General features: G+C 41.7%; 1 protein-coding gene across 1 annotated transcript in view; it reads left to right on the plus strand.

Annotated features, from left to right (window-relative positions):
* SPG11 (SPG11 vesicle trafficking associated, spatacsin) overlaps positions 1-17,011 on the plus strand; it is a 61,687-nt gene that overhangs the window by 39,650 nt on the left and 5,026 nt on the right. Inside the window, exons 28-39 of the mRNA XM_034784103.1 lie at positions 1,209-1,371; positions 1,883-2,097; positions 2,980-3,727; positions 4,281-4,423; positions 6,071-6,269; positions 7,053-7,190; positions 10,334-10,467; positions 11,172-11,279; positions 11,931-12,099; positions 12,765-12,853; positions 13,493-13,648; positions 15,446-15,597. Of these exons, the coding sequence (XP_034639994.1) occupies positions 1,209-1,371; positions 1,883-2,097; positions 2,980-3,727; positions 4,281-4,423; positions 6,071-6,269; positions 7,053-7,190; positions 10,334-10,467; positions 11,172-11,279; positions 11,931-12,099; positions 12,765-12,853; positions 13,493-13,648; positions 15,446-15,597 (2,414 nt within the window). The remainder of the gene's footprint in view (positions 1-1,208; positions 1,372-1,882; positions 2,098-2,979; positions 3,728-4,280; positions 4,424-6,070; positions 6,270-7,052; positions 7,191-10,333; positions 10,468-11,171; positions 11,280-11,930; positions 12,100-12,764; positions 12,854-13,492; positions 13,649-15,445; positions 15,598-17,011) is intronic.

Consider the following 17,011-nt stretch of genomic DNA (forward strand, 5'->3'; position numbering starts at 1 on the left):
TAGGAATGTACTTTTTTTGCATACATACATGACTCCTTACATAGTATTTGTTTTCACAATGATATTAACAACCAGCATGATTCTGGCTTTTATTTAAGACCTCACTTGAAATTCTTTGGTGAACACGAATGTACAAGGATATTCTTATAACCCCCTCCCTTCTAGTGGTCATTGAAGGGTTCTTAGGGTCACAGATTCCTTATGGTGTAAGGTACTATTCGTGGTGAGTAATGGTATCTCATTCTCCAGGCCTTAGTAAATAGCATTCATTCTAGTAATAAAGTGAAAATGATGGTGCTGATAAGGTGGTAACTTTCAGAGAAAATCTTCTTGGGCTAAACAGTTGCTCTTGAATATATTGGCTGCTTTCGGAAAAATGGAAGTTTTCGAAAGGGGGCTGCAAGATCACCGTGGTGCCAGCAGTCTCAAAGACCACATTGACCTATTCTTTGAAAACAGCTGGGCCAAGTTACACCTAAGCAACCCCATGAAGGCCCTGATTCAGCAATTGGTATCAGTGGGACTGAAGCATGTGTAATGTTGAGCACATGCTCAAGTCCTTTGCTAGATCAGCAACCACCTGGGGACAGAATTTGGCCCACAAGTTGGTGAGACTCAAATTCATAGAGGGAATATTTGCAATTGTGTCTTTACTTGTTTTCTTTACATTGTCAGAGCTAGACATACAGCAATTACTCCTGCTCTCCCCTCTATATCTCTTTGTTCTTCCAGTTTTCTTGGATCCCTAAACTAACATTTCATGACCTTAGTGTTGGTTGTTTTCCTTCTTGTAACTCAAGTCAAGGATAGGTCCGTTTCCTTTTCCTACTCAGAGCAACATGTTGTGACCCCATGTAGTGGGTATGTATATAAAGCAGATGGGGTACATCAGGGCTACTAGTTTCTAATGAAGTTTTTTTTCCTACCTATCCATGCTCTTTCCGACATTTTATCTACTCAGTTAATACAGATTTTCAGGGGAAATTGCCAGAAATCTTGTCTATAAGCACAGAAAATGAACTATTTCCAGATTAAAATCAAGATATTGGTGATGGAGCAACTTGTCTTTTTTTAGAGCCACATCTTGTATATTAGAATTGGTATTATCTAGTTTTCAGTGTGACCTCATCTAACTAGAAACAAGTTGTATTTATATTCACTGTAGAATATGCTTGTAAGAAACTTATAAATCCTTTTTATTTAAACAGCTTAAAATTGCAGATAAACCAACACCTTCAATAATATCAGTACCATGGCTGGAGTCACAGGCATTCTTTCTTCTTGAATTGATGATGCAGCAATGTAGAACACAGTATGAATTAGGAAAACTCCTACAGCTCTTTGCAGATATAGATAAACTTCTACCTGATGGTAAGGATAATTTTTTGTATCAGATGGTCTGGTTGCTTTAACAACTTCAAAATGTATTAGAATTATTAAAAAAAATCTAACCCTGTGAGAAGTGAACTTTAAAAATTACATGCTCTGCCCTAATGTTGTACTGTAGCTTGGATTATGTTACTGTTTATTTTTATGGAGAGCGGAAAACGTGATAAACTTTTATTGTCAATCTGCAGGTAATATTGTACTATAATGTGAAGGAATTTCTGAAGCCAGAATTGTTTTTTTTTTTTACAGAAAGCTGTGGTAGAAAATATAAGCTTCTTTTGGAGCCGGTGTGAGAAATGTATGGAAAATTAACAGAAATGTTCCAGTTTTAAACTGAAAATGCATTGTGATCATATGAAAACTTTAGTATGTTAAACATATTATACATATACTCCATTCCCCACAGGCTTACTTGTTGTTGAAAATGTGTATGAGTGACTTCTTCAATTAAAGAATAGTTGCCTTAATATTTGTACTGTCTCTTTTGAAACAGGCCCAGATGTGAAGAAACTATGTGCACTCAGTCAGATTTTGAAGGATTCATCTATATCTATTAATCGCTCTATCCTGACCAGTTATGACCCAGAACATTTTCAGAATGAATGCAGATCAGTTCTAGAGCAGCTGCAAGAGAGAGGATTGTTCTCACTGGCGAGGAAGGTTGCAGAATTAGCAGAACTGCCTGTGGACAGTGTGGTTATCCAAGAGGTATAGTATGGTTATCGAATGTTGTTTTTTACTTAAAGTAAAATGTTGACTATGTAAAGTTTCTTTTCTGGTTGTTAAGCTCCCATACATCCGATAGTATCAAAAGTGTTACTTTTCACCAATATGAGGATGCCATCCGGAAGGACCTAGAAATGGCATATGTAAATTGCCTTAATTTGAAATATTATTCAGTTTATCTGCTAGTCATCTGAACTTTCAGAATGCTGGGCTGAACAAAATAGTGACATTTTATTACTTGCTGCATCATTCTATTATTTTTATTCATCCAGCAAAACAGGTATGCCTAGTACTTTACAGACTGGGACTGTAATTCAGTATTCTAGTGTTCTAATACTGGTGCATATTTATTCAGGAAATGAGAATTGTTTCTGTAGGAGGGAAATGGTGGGGGCGAAGGACCTGTCTGGTTTTAAGATTAAGCTAAATAAGTTTATGGAGGGAATGGTTTAATGGGATAACATGATTTTAGTCAAATAAACAGCGTGCCATCGCTGGTAAATAGTATCAATGGCCAATGAGGGTCTGGCTGGAGAATCTTGCCTGCATGCTCGGGGTTCTACTGATCGCCATATTTGGGGTCGGGAAGGAATTTTCCTCCAGGGTAGATTGGCAGAGGCCCTGGAGGTTTTTCGCCTTCCTCCGCAGCATGGGGCGGGGGTCGCTAGCTGGAGGATTCTCTGCTACTTGAAGTCTCTAAACCACAGGATTTGGGGATTTCAACAGCAGAGTCAAGGGAAAGGGGTTGGGACGGCTTTGTGGCCTGCAACATGCGGGAGGTCAGACTAGATGATCATAATGGTCCCTTCTGACCTTAAAGTCTATGAGTCTATAAGTCCTTTACGGCTTTTATGAATTTTGCAGGTACTTCAAGATTTACATCTTTTAAAGCATATTGGACAGTGGCATCAAAAACAAACTAGAATTGACTTCTGGAAAAAATGTCATGACAGTTTTATGAAAAATTTCATCTCCAACAAAGCAGCATCTGACTTTTTCTTAGCTCAGGCAAACGTAGTGTCTGAATCTTCAGCTGATGAGAAGGTAAATAACATTATGGAGGAACATCTGCTGCTTACCTTGGCTGGCCATTGGCTAGCACAGAGTGACTCTGTGGCACTGGACAAATTAGAAGAAATAGAGAAACAGATCTGGCTTTGTTGCATTGCACAACAAACCTTAAATAACAATGATGGATTGATCAAGTCAAGATTTTCTCACCAGGTTTCAGTGAGTGGTGAACTTTCCTTTGATAATTTAGCTAAGGAGTTTTCCTTTTCAAAGCTAACTGCTCTGAATACATCAAAATATTTACAACTTGATGGTCTTGCATTCCAAGATATGTCTGAAAACATTCTGGATAAAGCTGAGGTAGAATCGCTTAGCTTTCTGATTGGACGTCTTCTAGATGAAGGAAGCATACATGAAGCCAGCCGTGTTTGCCGGTATTTTCACTTTTATAGCAGAGATGTTTCATTGGTATTGCACTGCAGAGCACTGGCCTCTGGGGAAGCTGATCTAAACAACTTACACCCTGACGTTCGAGCTATTCTTCTAGTGGGAGATACAGCAGATGAGAAAGACACACCTCAGCCCAGAAGATTACAAAGCAGTAAGTAATCCTAGCAGTCAGTACATTTTCCCCCAATATTTGCATGTTATAAGGGAACATTTTTGTTTTTTTGTTTTCTATTAATAGTGCGAAAAATAGTGATAACATCTTACGTTATCTGTATGTGAGTGTGTGTGCATGCAGTCTTAGTAAAAATAATTCTATCAGCTAGAACCAGAATGTTTCTTGCTAGAACTAAATGCATTAATCCCATTTTTCAGGCTGCAGAAAGATAGCTGAACATTGTCTGGGCTGCTTTACATACTTGTATTCAGATGGTTTTAAGAATTTCACAACTGATGTTATATTTGATAATACTGTGTTGTGGTGGTGGTTTTTTAATGATGCTCGTCTCCTAAAACATCATTAGGGTAACTCTCCCATTCTTCACAAATACTGGGAGTTCAGTTTTTAACGTTTGGAAAACTATAACACATACTATTTGCACTGATTCCTGGAGTTTTATTCTAGGTGTGAGCCTTTGTTTTTACAAGCCCGACCACTGTGCTTTTTCCTTTGAGACGCGCATTTTCAGTATTCACTTTGCTTCCAGCCTCAAGCGTAGAAAATTGGTCACATGTCCAGGCTCCAGCTCCAGATGATCTGGTTATTACCGGTCTGAGGACTCTAATAGATGAGTGTGTTCATGGGAGAAACTACTGCAGACAAGTCCTCTGTTTGTATGAGCTTTCTAAGGTATGTATCTGGCAACAGTTACCAGAACTATCATGTCATTTGCCTCAAGCCAACCCACAGAGTTGTGGAGACTAAAGCTATTGTGAGGTCACAAAATAATTTACTAGGTGCTCATTCCTGAACACTTTTGAGCACTGAAACGAAATATAAGGGGGATATTTATCAAATGGTAACATGGCCCACTACTCAGACAAATCCTAGATATGATCAAGTATTGAAATACACAAAACCCTTCTGATCTGTCAGCTTATTTCATTAAGCCAAATTCCTACCTATGTCTCTTTAATTGGCCTATTTTATAATGTGCTAAGAATAAATTTTTAGTCATTTTGGTACTTTAAGTGTAATAATTATGTGTTGACTTCAGAAGGCCTAACATCAATTTAAAACCTGAGTGGAGGGCGGCGACAGAGATACAGCACAGAGGTATTCTGCAAACCCTCTGTTCTATTGCAGCTCTCTACTACAGGCATGTTTGCAGGTGGGCCCATAAGACTGTGCAGATCCACTGGGCTAACCCCAGGTGTGGCAAAAGTAGTGGGCTACATCTGCTGCTGCTCGTCTTCATGGCCGTCATGTGTGGCTGTAGCCCAACTGCACAGGTTGGGGCAGAGGATTCTGCTCCAGACGTTCTTTGTCCCTTCCCCAAGATTTGCCCCTTAGTTTTGGAACATAGCATTTGCGCTGCTGAATCAAACCAGCAGCGTATCTAGTCTAGTATCCTGGACACGTCAGTGTCTACTTGTTTCTGAGGGGCTATCTATCTTTACATGTAATATTCTTTTTAAGCTGGAATTTGCATCTTTTGCATTGAGGCTTTGGGATTATTTGGCGGTGAGAAGGTAAATCTGATCAGTGAACACTGTGGAATGATCTTTAGTAAAACCAGAAAATTCTAGCTTGTGAAATATTTTTTATCTGTTTTGATATAGTCCCCAATTAAGAAACAGGACAGCTGTTCAGCACACATTTAACTTCAAGCAAAAAGTTAAACATGCATTAAAATGCTTTCTTGTATCAAACCCTTAGTAGTTAACACAAATCAATGCAATATTGATTTGTACAAAGATGGGTTAGACCAGGGGTGGCCAACCTGAGCCTGAGAAGGAGCCAGAATTTGCCAATGTACATTGCCAAAGAGCCACAGTAACATGTCAGCAGCCCCCCCACCAGCTCCCCCGCCCTGCTCCCAGTGCCGCCCACCCGCAGCCCCGCCAATCAGCGCCTCCCGCTCCCTCCCTGCACCTCCCAATCAACTGTTCTGTGGCGTGCAGGAGGCTCTGTGGGGGGGAGGGGGAGGAGCGAGGGCACTGCAGGCTCAGGGGAGGGGGTGGGAAGGGGAGGAGTGGGGGCAGGGCCTGTGACAGAGCCAGGGGTTGAACAGTGAGCAGGAAAGTTGGCGCCTGTCGCTCCAGCCCGGAGTCGGTGCCAATACGAGGAGCTGCATATTAACTTCTGAAGAGCCGCATGTGGCTCCGGAGCCACAGGTTGGCCAGCCCTGGGTTAGACCTACATCTGCTTTTTCACACACAATTTTGAATAACCTTGCTTGTTTTCAATATGATAGAGCTTTGTTGGTGAAGACCTGCTCTGTCATGTGCATTTTTCTCTATGTAACATTCTTTAAATGTGCTGTACGCGTCTTAGGAACTGAATTGCTCCTACGGTGAAATATCAGCCCATGATTCTGAAAAGGTGCTTCGAGCGATCCTTTCGTCCCAGCAGCCTGACAGATGCAAGAAAGCCCAGGTGTTCATCACAACGCAGGGTCTCCGGTCTGAAACTGTGGCAGAACTTGTGGCTGAAGAAATCATGCAGGAGTTACTGGTATCTTCTGAAAGGAAAGGTGTGATGATGGTGGTTTGTTGTGTGTTTCTCCTCTGCATGCATCTGACATCCTTTTTACAAACTTTTGGTTTGTAAAGTGTGTGTGTATTTGAAAAACACTTGCTGACAGTGTATATGTGTTAACTATAGTATTCAGTGTTTATGCAATACTTTGAAACTGTAAAGTTCTATTCATGTATTGACTGGTGTTAGCTGTTGTATCCAGTGCTTTGTTGCTTTAATGAAGGCTCTGACAAACAAGACTTTTAATAGCAAAAAATGTGCTTTTTTTTTTTTTTTTTTTTTTTTTTTAACAAGTCACAGCCTTTGTAACCCCAGCCATCCAACTTGTGAGTGAGACTCCTCCATTAATTTCTTACAAAGGCAAGAATGGGAGAGTGGCCTGGTATTTTAAAGATTTGTGTATTTTTTTCATGGCAAAATAAATGATATTTTGCTCAAAATAATGTGAATCGGTTTGAATTGTTTTCTATAAATGGTGAGGCTTTTTTCAGGTGTGACAAAGTCAATGTATTTTTGGATAACAAACAACCAGTCTTAGCTGTAACAAACAATATAGCCATGCAGAGGGTTTGTATTGGATTGATCTAGCAAAGAAAAAATGTGTGACTTTTAGACATAAATGATTGGACTAAAAGGGCCCTCTTGGATTATATCGTTCCAGCCTCTGCATCAGGCAGGAAGAGGATACGCTATGTTTTCCATAAACGTAGGCTAACCTTTCCTCCAAGAACAATTAGTGTTTGTGACATAACTGTCTGTGTCTCTCATGTATGCACAGGGCAAAAGCAGATTGTGAACCCAGCAAATGAGACTCAAGCATTCCTAGAGTTGGCCAAATTGTGCAAGGATCATACGCTTGTTGGCATGAAGTTATTGGATAAAATTTCATCTGTACCTCGTGGGGAACTATCTTGCAGTAAGTAAATAATACTATATGTAACTAGCATTATAATAATATTGACTATTTTGGGCTCTGTATTACATCATGAAGCGTTTGGAGCACTGGTAAGGGGAATATTCATTACTGATTTTTTTCTAAAAACCCTAAAAATTATTAAAGAGAAATTTCAAAATGTATTCACAAGAAATAGATCAAAGCATAAGTACCTAGGGCATCCATACATGAATTCCCTATTCTCTCTAAGACTGAAGAGGAGTTCTTGTATTTATAGCTTGGAAATCTCAAGTCAATAAGTTATTTAAAGTTTTGTGGATGGATTTAGAAAAGTCTTCTGGCTAAATTCTTAGGAAGGTGATTTAACAGCCTGGTATTTTACATATTTCTTTGTTAAATATTTATAGGTCATCTTTGGCCAACACTTCAATTCCGTTGTATAGCTGTCCATTCATGGACATGGTGTAATTATGTTTACAAAATGTAGCCAGGATACTTTTGGCAGCCAGCCAGCAGTGGCTAAGTAAGGTCCTTTATAAATACTGAACATGTCCCTCTGAGAAAAAGGATAAGGACAGTGTTTTAGTGAGAGTTATCTGTCTCAAAGATTACCAACATTAATACAGGTTCAACTGGAAAGTCTCCATTCATATCATCTCTAGTACGTTGGGATAATCTACAGCCTGAAAAGAGCTTTATTCAGAAACAAAATCTTGGTAGAAGTTAAGGGTTGAAAGTGTGTTACAATAGAATCCAGCTAATTACACCCCCACCCCACTCCCCAAACCCCCCACTTTTTTTCTTAGATTTTTTAAAACAGATAGCCAAGTTTTGAGAATGAAGAATTAAGAGATCCAGACAGTTTTCCACTTCGATATAATCTTTCATCAGTCGTTTTTATCCCACTGGACTTGCACTGTCACCCAACCTTAACTTTGTTCCCTTATTTTGTTCTGTTATGGAGATATGATGTAGGACAAATGCTGTTTTCATATACTGATTATTAAACTTGGGGTACAGACTTTAAAAGGAGAAGTCCCAGGGAACATTCAATTATGCCAGAGTTCTATAGCTTTTCCCAGTGTAATGTCTGGGTATTGGAGTAGAAAAACATTTTTATGAATGGAATGGGCACCAGTGATTAGATTGATGTTCTGAAATGTGCTGATGACATGGTGGTGAAGGTTTCTGTAAATTATGATGCACCTTGCATGTATTTGTCATTGATGTTGTGTAGTAGCGAACATTTTATAATGCGTGACGATGAGGCGTGTGTGTTTGTATTGTGGTCGTGCCTAGGAGCTGTCATGGACCAGGATCTCATTGTTCTGGGTGTCGTTATGGTAAATTAAAACTGATTCTCTATAGGAGAATGAATTGCATAATATGCTAGTCATTTCTTGTTTTCACTTTTTGAACACATTTTGCACACCTTGGGGGCGTCAGAGTAATTCCAGTGTAATGATCATGGACAAGCAAAATAGCTTCCCATTTCCTTTTCTGTCGGTGCCTGGGAGCCTTCTTACCTCTTCTGTTCCCTAGGGAGAGCACCCTCGTCCCCTGCCACCTGTTTATATCCCTGCTCTGAGTCCATGGTTAACCCTTTTCCCTGCTGGCTGGGTTCAGATACGACAGTGAAGGGCACTGTCACCCAAGCCTGGATACATGCATAAAATCTTATCTCCTCCCTTCCCCCGCCCCGCAATGTTTAATAATGTAAAACACCAAGCGACCCTGCCCCATTAATCAGCCAAATGTGACTCTTTCATCTGTGCTCTTGTAAAATGGTTTATCTGCAAACTGATGCATTTAATCCGTTTTAAATTGTGGCTGAGTGAACTTGTGCCATATCAAATCCCACCTGGTATATCAAATATATGAATGGTCTTTTCAAACCAAGATGCAAAACTTTTAGTGTGGAAAAATGGACTTATTGCAACAGTGCCCTCTCATGGCTGGGTATGATGTAGCAACTCTTTTTTCATCTACCACCCCCTGCCTCTCCGATCCTTCTGTGGTCTCTCTTCTCCTGACTTGGCCCTCCAGAAGTCTCTCCTCTTCTGCAGTGTCAATGTCCCACATAGGCAATGTCCCACTTGACAAGTCATTGATAGAATGTCTTCCATTCCCCTAGGGCTCCACTTCTGTTCCACGCAGAGTAGTGGCCTCACAGCTCTTCTGGAGACTTCTTACCAAACTCAGAAGCAAAACACAAACTACAATGGAAGCAACTTCTTCCCCCTCCCTTGCGCTTACATTTTTAATCCATCTTGGGTCCCTCCCCCAACTCTCCATTCTTCTGCAGAATGCTGACTCTCAAGAGTTACCTCCTGGGAGTCTTGTCTGTACTCTGGATCCTTCGTTCCTGTCTATCCCAAGGCTGTCTGCCTATCAGTTGGCCTCCTCTCAGGCCCACTCCAGGAGTCTCCTTCACCCTGATGCCCTCTCCCATCAGGGCCTGTCTGAGGGTGTAAACGCCCTCCTGAAGCTCCTCTTCAGTTGAATGCCTCCCTGGGTTTTTTCTCTGTAGGCCCAGGTCCTGCCCTTTTGTCAGAGCTCATCACCCAAACATGCTTCACCCTGGTGGTTTCTGGGTCTCTCTTCAGGGTCCACTCTGTACTACTCAGAGAGGGACTGCAGTTATTTCCTTCTCTCACTGTAGCCACCGCCTACTCTGTGTTTCCTGTCCTTGCAGAAACTATCCGGGTTCCTCTGCTGGGACTCATCTTTCATGGGGCCTTAGCCACCCTCCAGGTGGAACCAAGTGGTGTTAATTGGCCTCCTCAGGCCCCCATTAACCCTTTCATCCCCTGTGTGGGGTAGACCCCATCACACTTACCTTTTTAAATTGAGAACTGACCTGGCAGGATGCTGGCTGGTCTATACGTTGTGCATTTGTCAAGCGGTCTCCTTTCCTTCTAAGGCTTATAGTCACGCTGCAGAGAATAATCCAAAGGATCAGATTCTAGCACCAACTGGAAAACCACACTGAACGTGTGCAGTTACAGAAGCTGTAAAGGGCTAGATGCCTCCAATTCGCTTCTCGTGCTCGTAACTTGAAAAACGATAAACTATCTGCCGAGTTAGCACCGATTTCAACAGAGACGCCGTGACTAACTTGCTCAGCTTGTTAACTGACCCAGCCACGTTTTCTCATTCTCTAGCTACAGAGCTCCTGATTTTGGCCCATAATTGCTTTAGTCTGACATGTCACATGGAAGGAATTATTCGAGTCCTGCAAACTGCTCGACTTCTCACGGAGGAACACTTGGCCCCCAGTGAGGAGTACGGCCTTGTGGTATGTATCCATCACCATACTGTCCTAACCACACTCCGTACACAGCTCTCCATGCAAATGGTAGCAAACCAATGAGCATGTGGACTAGATGGCTCATGGAATTGGAATGCAAAGCTTTCACTTCTAGGTCACTGGTCTTTGCCCAGCCTACATCTACAGATACCAAAGGTTGTTACCTTTGTGATGTGTGTTTTGTGGCCTGATGATCACAGCTGTTCCTGGCCAGGTTTCCACATCACAAAAGGGTCACCATAGCAGTTGGGTAGAGAAATGGATGAGGCTGGCAGAATGGAGGGGTGGGGAGCATGCAATGTCTTGGTTTTGGAATTTCAAGGTATTTTAGACACTGTTTTGTGAAATGTAATGATCCACATTACCAAGCTAACCTGCATCTTCTGTTGCTGCTTAGTAAAGGCCCAGCGGACTTGAGACGTACCTACTTAGTGACATGAGGTGTCATTCCAAGTTGGAATTACTGTCGGGGACTGGAAAGCTCACTGCATGGATTGCACTTGATGGAAAGCTTTACTTTTGGGGTCTGGTTATTTGGGCTGTTGATCATTTTGCCTTTTAAAACAAAAACAAAAAAAGAAAAAATTCAGATTTTTTAAGAAGGGAACAAACTAACCCTAATATACACGGCCGCCTCTTTGTGAGAGAAGATTTTCCATCATCCGCTGATCTTTCTGCCATTCTCTCTCCAGGTCCGACTCCTTACTGGTATTGGAAGATATAATGAAATGACGTACATATTCGATCTGCTGCATGAGAAACATTACTTTGAAGTGCTCATGAGAAAAAAGTTGGACCCGGTAGGTGCAAAAAACAAAACAAAAAAACCCACTAATGTGTGTGTGAGAGTGAGTGAAAAAACACATACCTTCGCTACCAGTACATTATCTGGGGAGTTTAATAATTGATGAGTATTGGGATTGAAACCTCACCCTACAAAGTGAATGTCTTTAGATGTTTGATGAATACAAATCACAATGTTAAATGAAATACTTTACCGTGTTTTCTTCTTTCTAGCATATAGTTATAAAGAGACTCATATGGTTACTTTAGCAGTGTAGATTGTCTCATGATGTCCTAGACACAGTAAAAATCAGTGTAGGAGGGAAGGAAAACAGCTATTTCTCACAACTTCGGTAATAGAAATTCAGAGGACTCTATATATTTTGTGCTGGGTTGGACTCTTTTTGTGTTTTACATGATAGATACTCTGTTACAGAGTGCTGACTTACAATTAAACGTACAAAAATGTGGAGGCTGCCAGATTTTAGCAATTCTGTTAAGTATAATTAGGAGTCTGCTATTCTCAGTGATACTTTAATCATATTCCCATTATGTGTTGAAATGTTTGAGGGGCAACTTAAGGTGGCGTGGATTTGATTTTCCTTGCAAGTTCTCTGATAAGACGCAACTCTCTGAATGCCTGTTCTGATGCCCTTTCTCCTAACCAGAGTGGGACTCTGAAGACAGCTCTGCTAGATTACATAAAGCGCTGTCGCCCAGGGGACAGTGAAAAGCACAATATGATAGCCCTGTGCTTTAGCATGTGTCGAGAAATTGGAGAGAATCACGAGGCAGCTGCCTGTATACAGCTTAAGCTCATTGAATCTCAACCATGGGGTGAGTAGGAAATACGGAACCAAGACTAAGTGTGTTCTCGTATCAGCACATTGCATCGCTGTGCATCATCAAAAATTGGCTTAAATTAAAATATTTTTAAGTTTAATGTTTAAGTGAGATATGGCTGGTGCGTCCCAGTGTGTTAGGACATTATGCAGTTTTCAAAGTATTTTCTACCTTTGTGGGTATAATGATAGATACTTTAACCAGCCTAAGCTTCCAGTGGTTGCATGCAGCTCTGATGTCGTAGTGAATGGAGCATGTAGGAGTGTCACTGTGGAACAAGACCCAGTGATATAAAGGGATCTAAAACACTTGAGTTCTGTTGAATGCTTTCCTTAGCCTGGTTTGTTGAGGGCAGTCAACACACATGACAAAAGCAAATGGATATTTTGTATTTGTTTTCAAATCGCCTTTAAAACTCCTTATTGGATTCTTGTAATTGCTTGGAATTTTGTTCTGTACACAGCAGAGCAGCATTTCTTACGCTTTGTGCAGAGTTAGCGCATGAGATGCTTTCTAAGATATTTTGGCATGTTGCTTTCTGAAATGTTGGTAGACAGAAATTTTCAAATATGAGTTACACAAGTGTTCGTTGCATATTGTCTGCTGCTGCAGCTGTAAAAGCCAGGGGTGGTTGCTTTAAAGTTCTTTTTCCATTTCAGAAGAGTCTCTCAGAGATGTGCCCAACTTAAAGAAACTGTTGATGAAAGCTCTGACACTCTTTATTGATGCAGCCGAAAGTTATTCTAAGGTAAATTGAGATGGAATTGGAAGTTTGTAAAGGATTAATTATCAGCATTGGCCAAGTCAGGATGAGAGATGGATTAAGGCTGAGTAGCAGGTCCCTGGGAGTGATGCTCAGAGAGACATCCTGATTGGAGAGGAAAAGGTGCTTTTGAAGCAGCCACTGGTGATCTGCCACACTGCAGGGCCGGGGGAAAAGAGATCCCTCTGACAGAGCCTAATACCTGAGCCTGCTTATCCACGTGACCACTGAATCAGAGTAACTTATTGCTCCCTGCTCAGCTTTTAGTATTAGTAGTAGTAAATTTAGAAGCTTTCATCTCATGGGAAGGAGAGAATCAGCTGGCTTTGGTGCTGGTGCTCAGCTAACCGGTTTAATTTGCGGTGAGGGAAAATAGAACAGTATTAAAGGTGTGATTAAAGACTGGCCTCCACTTATTACAATAAAAGTGAGTTGCTGAGTGGGGCTTCATATATATGTGCATTGAAAGTGATTAATCAAAGAAACTGCAGTGATTTACAAGACAAAATACTAACATAGGTCTGAAGCCTCCAGAGCTGTGCTTGGGATCATGTACCACAGATTTCCTATAGAAACGCTACTCCAGAGCTTGGTTTTGCTTTTCTGTTTTGACTCTTTAATTAGGATTCCTGTGTCCGCCAGTCCTTGCGCTGCAACCGGTTGACAAAGCTGATAACTCTCCAGCTTCATTTTCTGAACACCAATCAGAGCACGATGTTGATTAACCTGAACAGACAGAACCTGATGGATTGCATCATGTCCTTGCCCAGATTCTACCAGGTAAAGTGACTGAGTAAGGGATGCTGCCTCCATTTCACGCACCACAGCACTATAAAGGCTCACAAGGTGAAATGCTGCTCCTCAGGTTTAGAATAGAAAATATGTTTGAGAATAAAGACAGCTGGTGGCAGTGGCCATATTACAGGCAGGTGACAGCACCTGCAGCCCCAGCAGTGTGGGAAGCCAATGGGAAAAGGCATTTTCCTTCTCAGCTTCTGTAATTCACTCAAGGCAAGAAGGACCTCAGACAGAAACAAGGACTTTTTAAAGAGAACAAATAGCCCTTCAACCCCAGAGATGGACCCTCCCTCCCAACAGCAAGTTGAAGTGAGAATATTCTGGCCTCTTTGGCTTTCAGAGTTAAAGGAGATGAAATCTCCAGACAAAATATGTTCCCCAGTTGTGTGTCCTGTCCTTCCTTTCCCCTTCTCGCCATGTTCTTAAAGAAATGTCAAGGGGACCTGCCACTCCGAGTTTATATGTTAGCTACAAAAGGATCTCTCAGAACTGGGTCACTGGGCAACAAAATGGCAGATGAAATTCAGTGTTGATAAATGCACCATAATGCACATTGGAAAACATAATCCCACCTATACATACTAAATGATGAGGTCTAAACTGGCTGTTACCACTCAAGACAGAGATCTTGAAATCATTGTAGATAGTTCCCTGAAAACATGCACTCAATGTGCAGTGGCAGTCAAAAAAGCAAACAGAATGTTGGAATCATTAAGAAAGAGATAGATAATATCATATTGCCTCTATATAAATTCATGGTACGCCCACATCTTAAATACTGCGTACAAATGTGGTCGCCCCATCTCAAAAAAGATATATTGGAATTGGAAAAGGTTCAGAAAAGGGCAACAAAAATCATTAGGGGTATGGAACAGCTGCCGTATGAGGAGAGATTAATAAAACTAGGACTTTTCAGCTTGGAAAAGAGATGATTGGGTGGTGGGGGGTATGATAGAGGTCTATAAAATCATGACTGGTGTGGAGAAACTAAATAAGGAAGTGTTATTTACTCGTTCTCATAACACAAGAACTAGGGGTCACCAAATGAAATTAATAGGCAGCAGGTTTAAAGCAAACAAAAGGAAGTATTTTTTCACACAACACACAGCCAACATATGGAACTCCTCACCAGAGGATGTTGTGAAGGCCAAGTCTATAACAGGGTTCAAAAAAGAAATAGATAAGTTATGGAGGATAGCTCCATCAGTGGCTATTAGCCAGGATCGGCAGGGATGGTGTCCCTAGCCTCTGTTTGCCAGAAGCTGGGAATGGGTGACAGGGGATGGATCACTTGATTCCCTGTTCTGTTCTGTTCACTCCCTCTGGGGCACCTGGCACTGGCCAGTCGGAAGACAGGATACTGGGCTAGATGGACCTTTGGTCCTATGGCCGTTCTTGTGTTTATATGTTAATTTTTCTGGGTCTATTACAAATTCCTGCCTTCTCCTTTCGCTCCTCTCAGGGCCCCAAACTGCTCCAAATTCCCTTTAGCTTCAGTAAGAACAGAATCGTCTAGCCTTGAATTTCCCCCCTATTTTCAAGTTTCTTCTTCCCTCTCCATCATACCTACTCCCCACTCCCCACCCCTCTGTTTATCTAGAGTTTCACACTGACCCGTCCATTCCTCCTTAAAAGAATGGCCTTGAGACAACAGTGTAGGAGCTGAGCCAGAGAGGCCAGGGCCGTCTGCACCTGAAATGCCTGAGAACAGGCAAAACCATCAGTTAAACCAGCTTGTGGCCCGTCCCAGTCAGTAATTCCGGCACGTTCTCCTTCTAGGCTGCTATTGTGGCTGAGGCTTATGACTTTGTTCCAGACTGGGCTGAAGTTCTGTATCAACAAGTGATTCTAAAGGGTGACTTCAATTACCTGGAAGAATTTAAGCAACAAAGGTTCCTCAAATCGAATGTGTTCGAGGAGATTGCGAAGAAGTAAGTATTTCGGCAACCCTGCCTGGCAAGGGTTGCCTTTTGTCTTTCTGGCAAGAGACTTCAAAGAGAGTGGTTTTATTGGTATTTGCTTATCGAGTACACGTCGTCTGGCTCGGTATCGGTACAGTACGCTGCTTGGGGAGAGCACAGTTCAGGAGCGATTCTTGTCCCTTATCCCCAATCTTAAGTATATTGTGTTGTGGAGACCATGTGGCTGGCGCTCCAGAGGGAACAGTACTGTAAAGTAATCTGCCTGCCTTTCTAAGAGCAGCAGTGCTAGTTGGGCTCTGAGGTAACTGTTTGCTCTGCCCTCCTTGCCAAGTGCTGTGGTGGAAGGAGACCTGGAAACGTTGAAGGGTAAAATGGTGATCCCAAAGTGAGTGGCATGGAGAGCCCCTGAATACGAATTGTAGTTGAGTTTTGTTGTTCTCTCACAGGACCGTCTCTCAAGATAGTAGATACGCTGTTTCAATAATTGTTCTATTTGCAGGCCAGTGTGAAAACAGGTTTAATTTATTAATTCATCAGTGCTTAAAGGCAATTCATAACATAGATCACTTGTTTTTATACGTACAAAACTACAGTTTTTGTTGAGGTAAAAAATTTTCCTGAATGAAACTAGTTAGTGTTGTTCTTACTTTAATTGATCTCGCAAACAACATGGAAGAAATTAGCAGCTAATTCTTCCATTGCATAGTCATAAGGAGAAGTTACTGTAATGCCATCAAATTAAATATGTTTCAATCATCTCTCACATACCCAGCTCAGATCTTGATCCTTGTACCTTCTCATTGACCTCACGTACAGACTCCAGCCCAATCGATACCTCCTATCTGTAAAATTATAACTATCCAGAGGTGGTGTGAGAATTGCTTTGTGTGCATGTCAATCACTCTAATTGCTCTGGAGGGGAAGGAGGATTGTGTGGCTAGCACAGGGAGTCAGGACACTTGGATTCTATTGCCAGCTCTGTCATAGACAATGCTGTAAAAGCATCTTGGCTGAGTAACTACCCTATGGTATTGCTACCACCTCTCTTGGGTTCCCTAAGCCTTGTTCTGTTGGCCCTTTGTTGCATCATGTACAGAATTAGATTCACTGCTCCTGGTGGCAGGGTCCATGGTGCTATTAATACATTGTGAGGCACTTAGCATTTGACAGCACCCGTGTGTGCTCTCAGCCATTTAGTGTGGTGGAGAGAACTTCCTGCAGAGCTCGGAACGCTTTAAAACCTAGTCAGATTTTTTTCTTTAACAAATGTCTGGCTTTAAAATCTTTGCAGAAGAGTATGGAGACGCAAAACACAAATCCTTTCCAAGAACTGTCTGTTCCCCATCTCCACAAGTTCTCTGCCCCTCACTCCACAGCCTGCATTTTTCTTTAGATATCAGAACTTCTTCCCATCTCATGTGAT

The sequence above is a fragment of the Trachemys scripta genome, chromosome 10 (assembly GCF_013100865.1).
Source record: "Trachemys scripta elegans isolate TJP31775 chromosome 10, CAS_Tse_1.0, whole genome shotgun sequence".
Classification (NCBI taxonomy): domain Eukaryota; kingdom Metazoa; phylum Chordata; order Testudines; family Emydidae; genus Trachemys; species Trachemys scripta.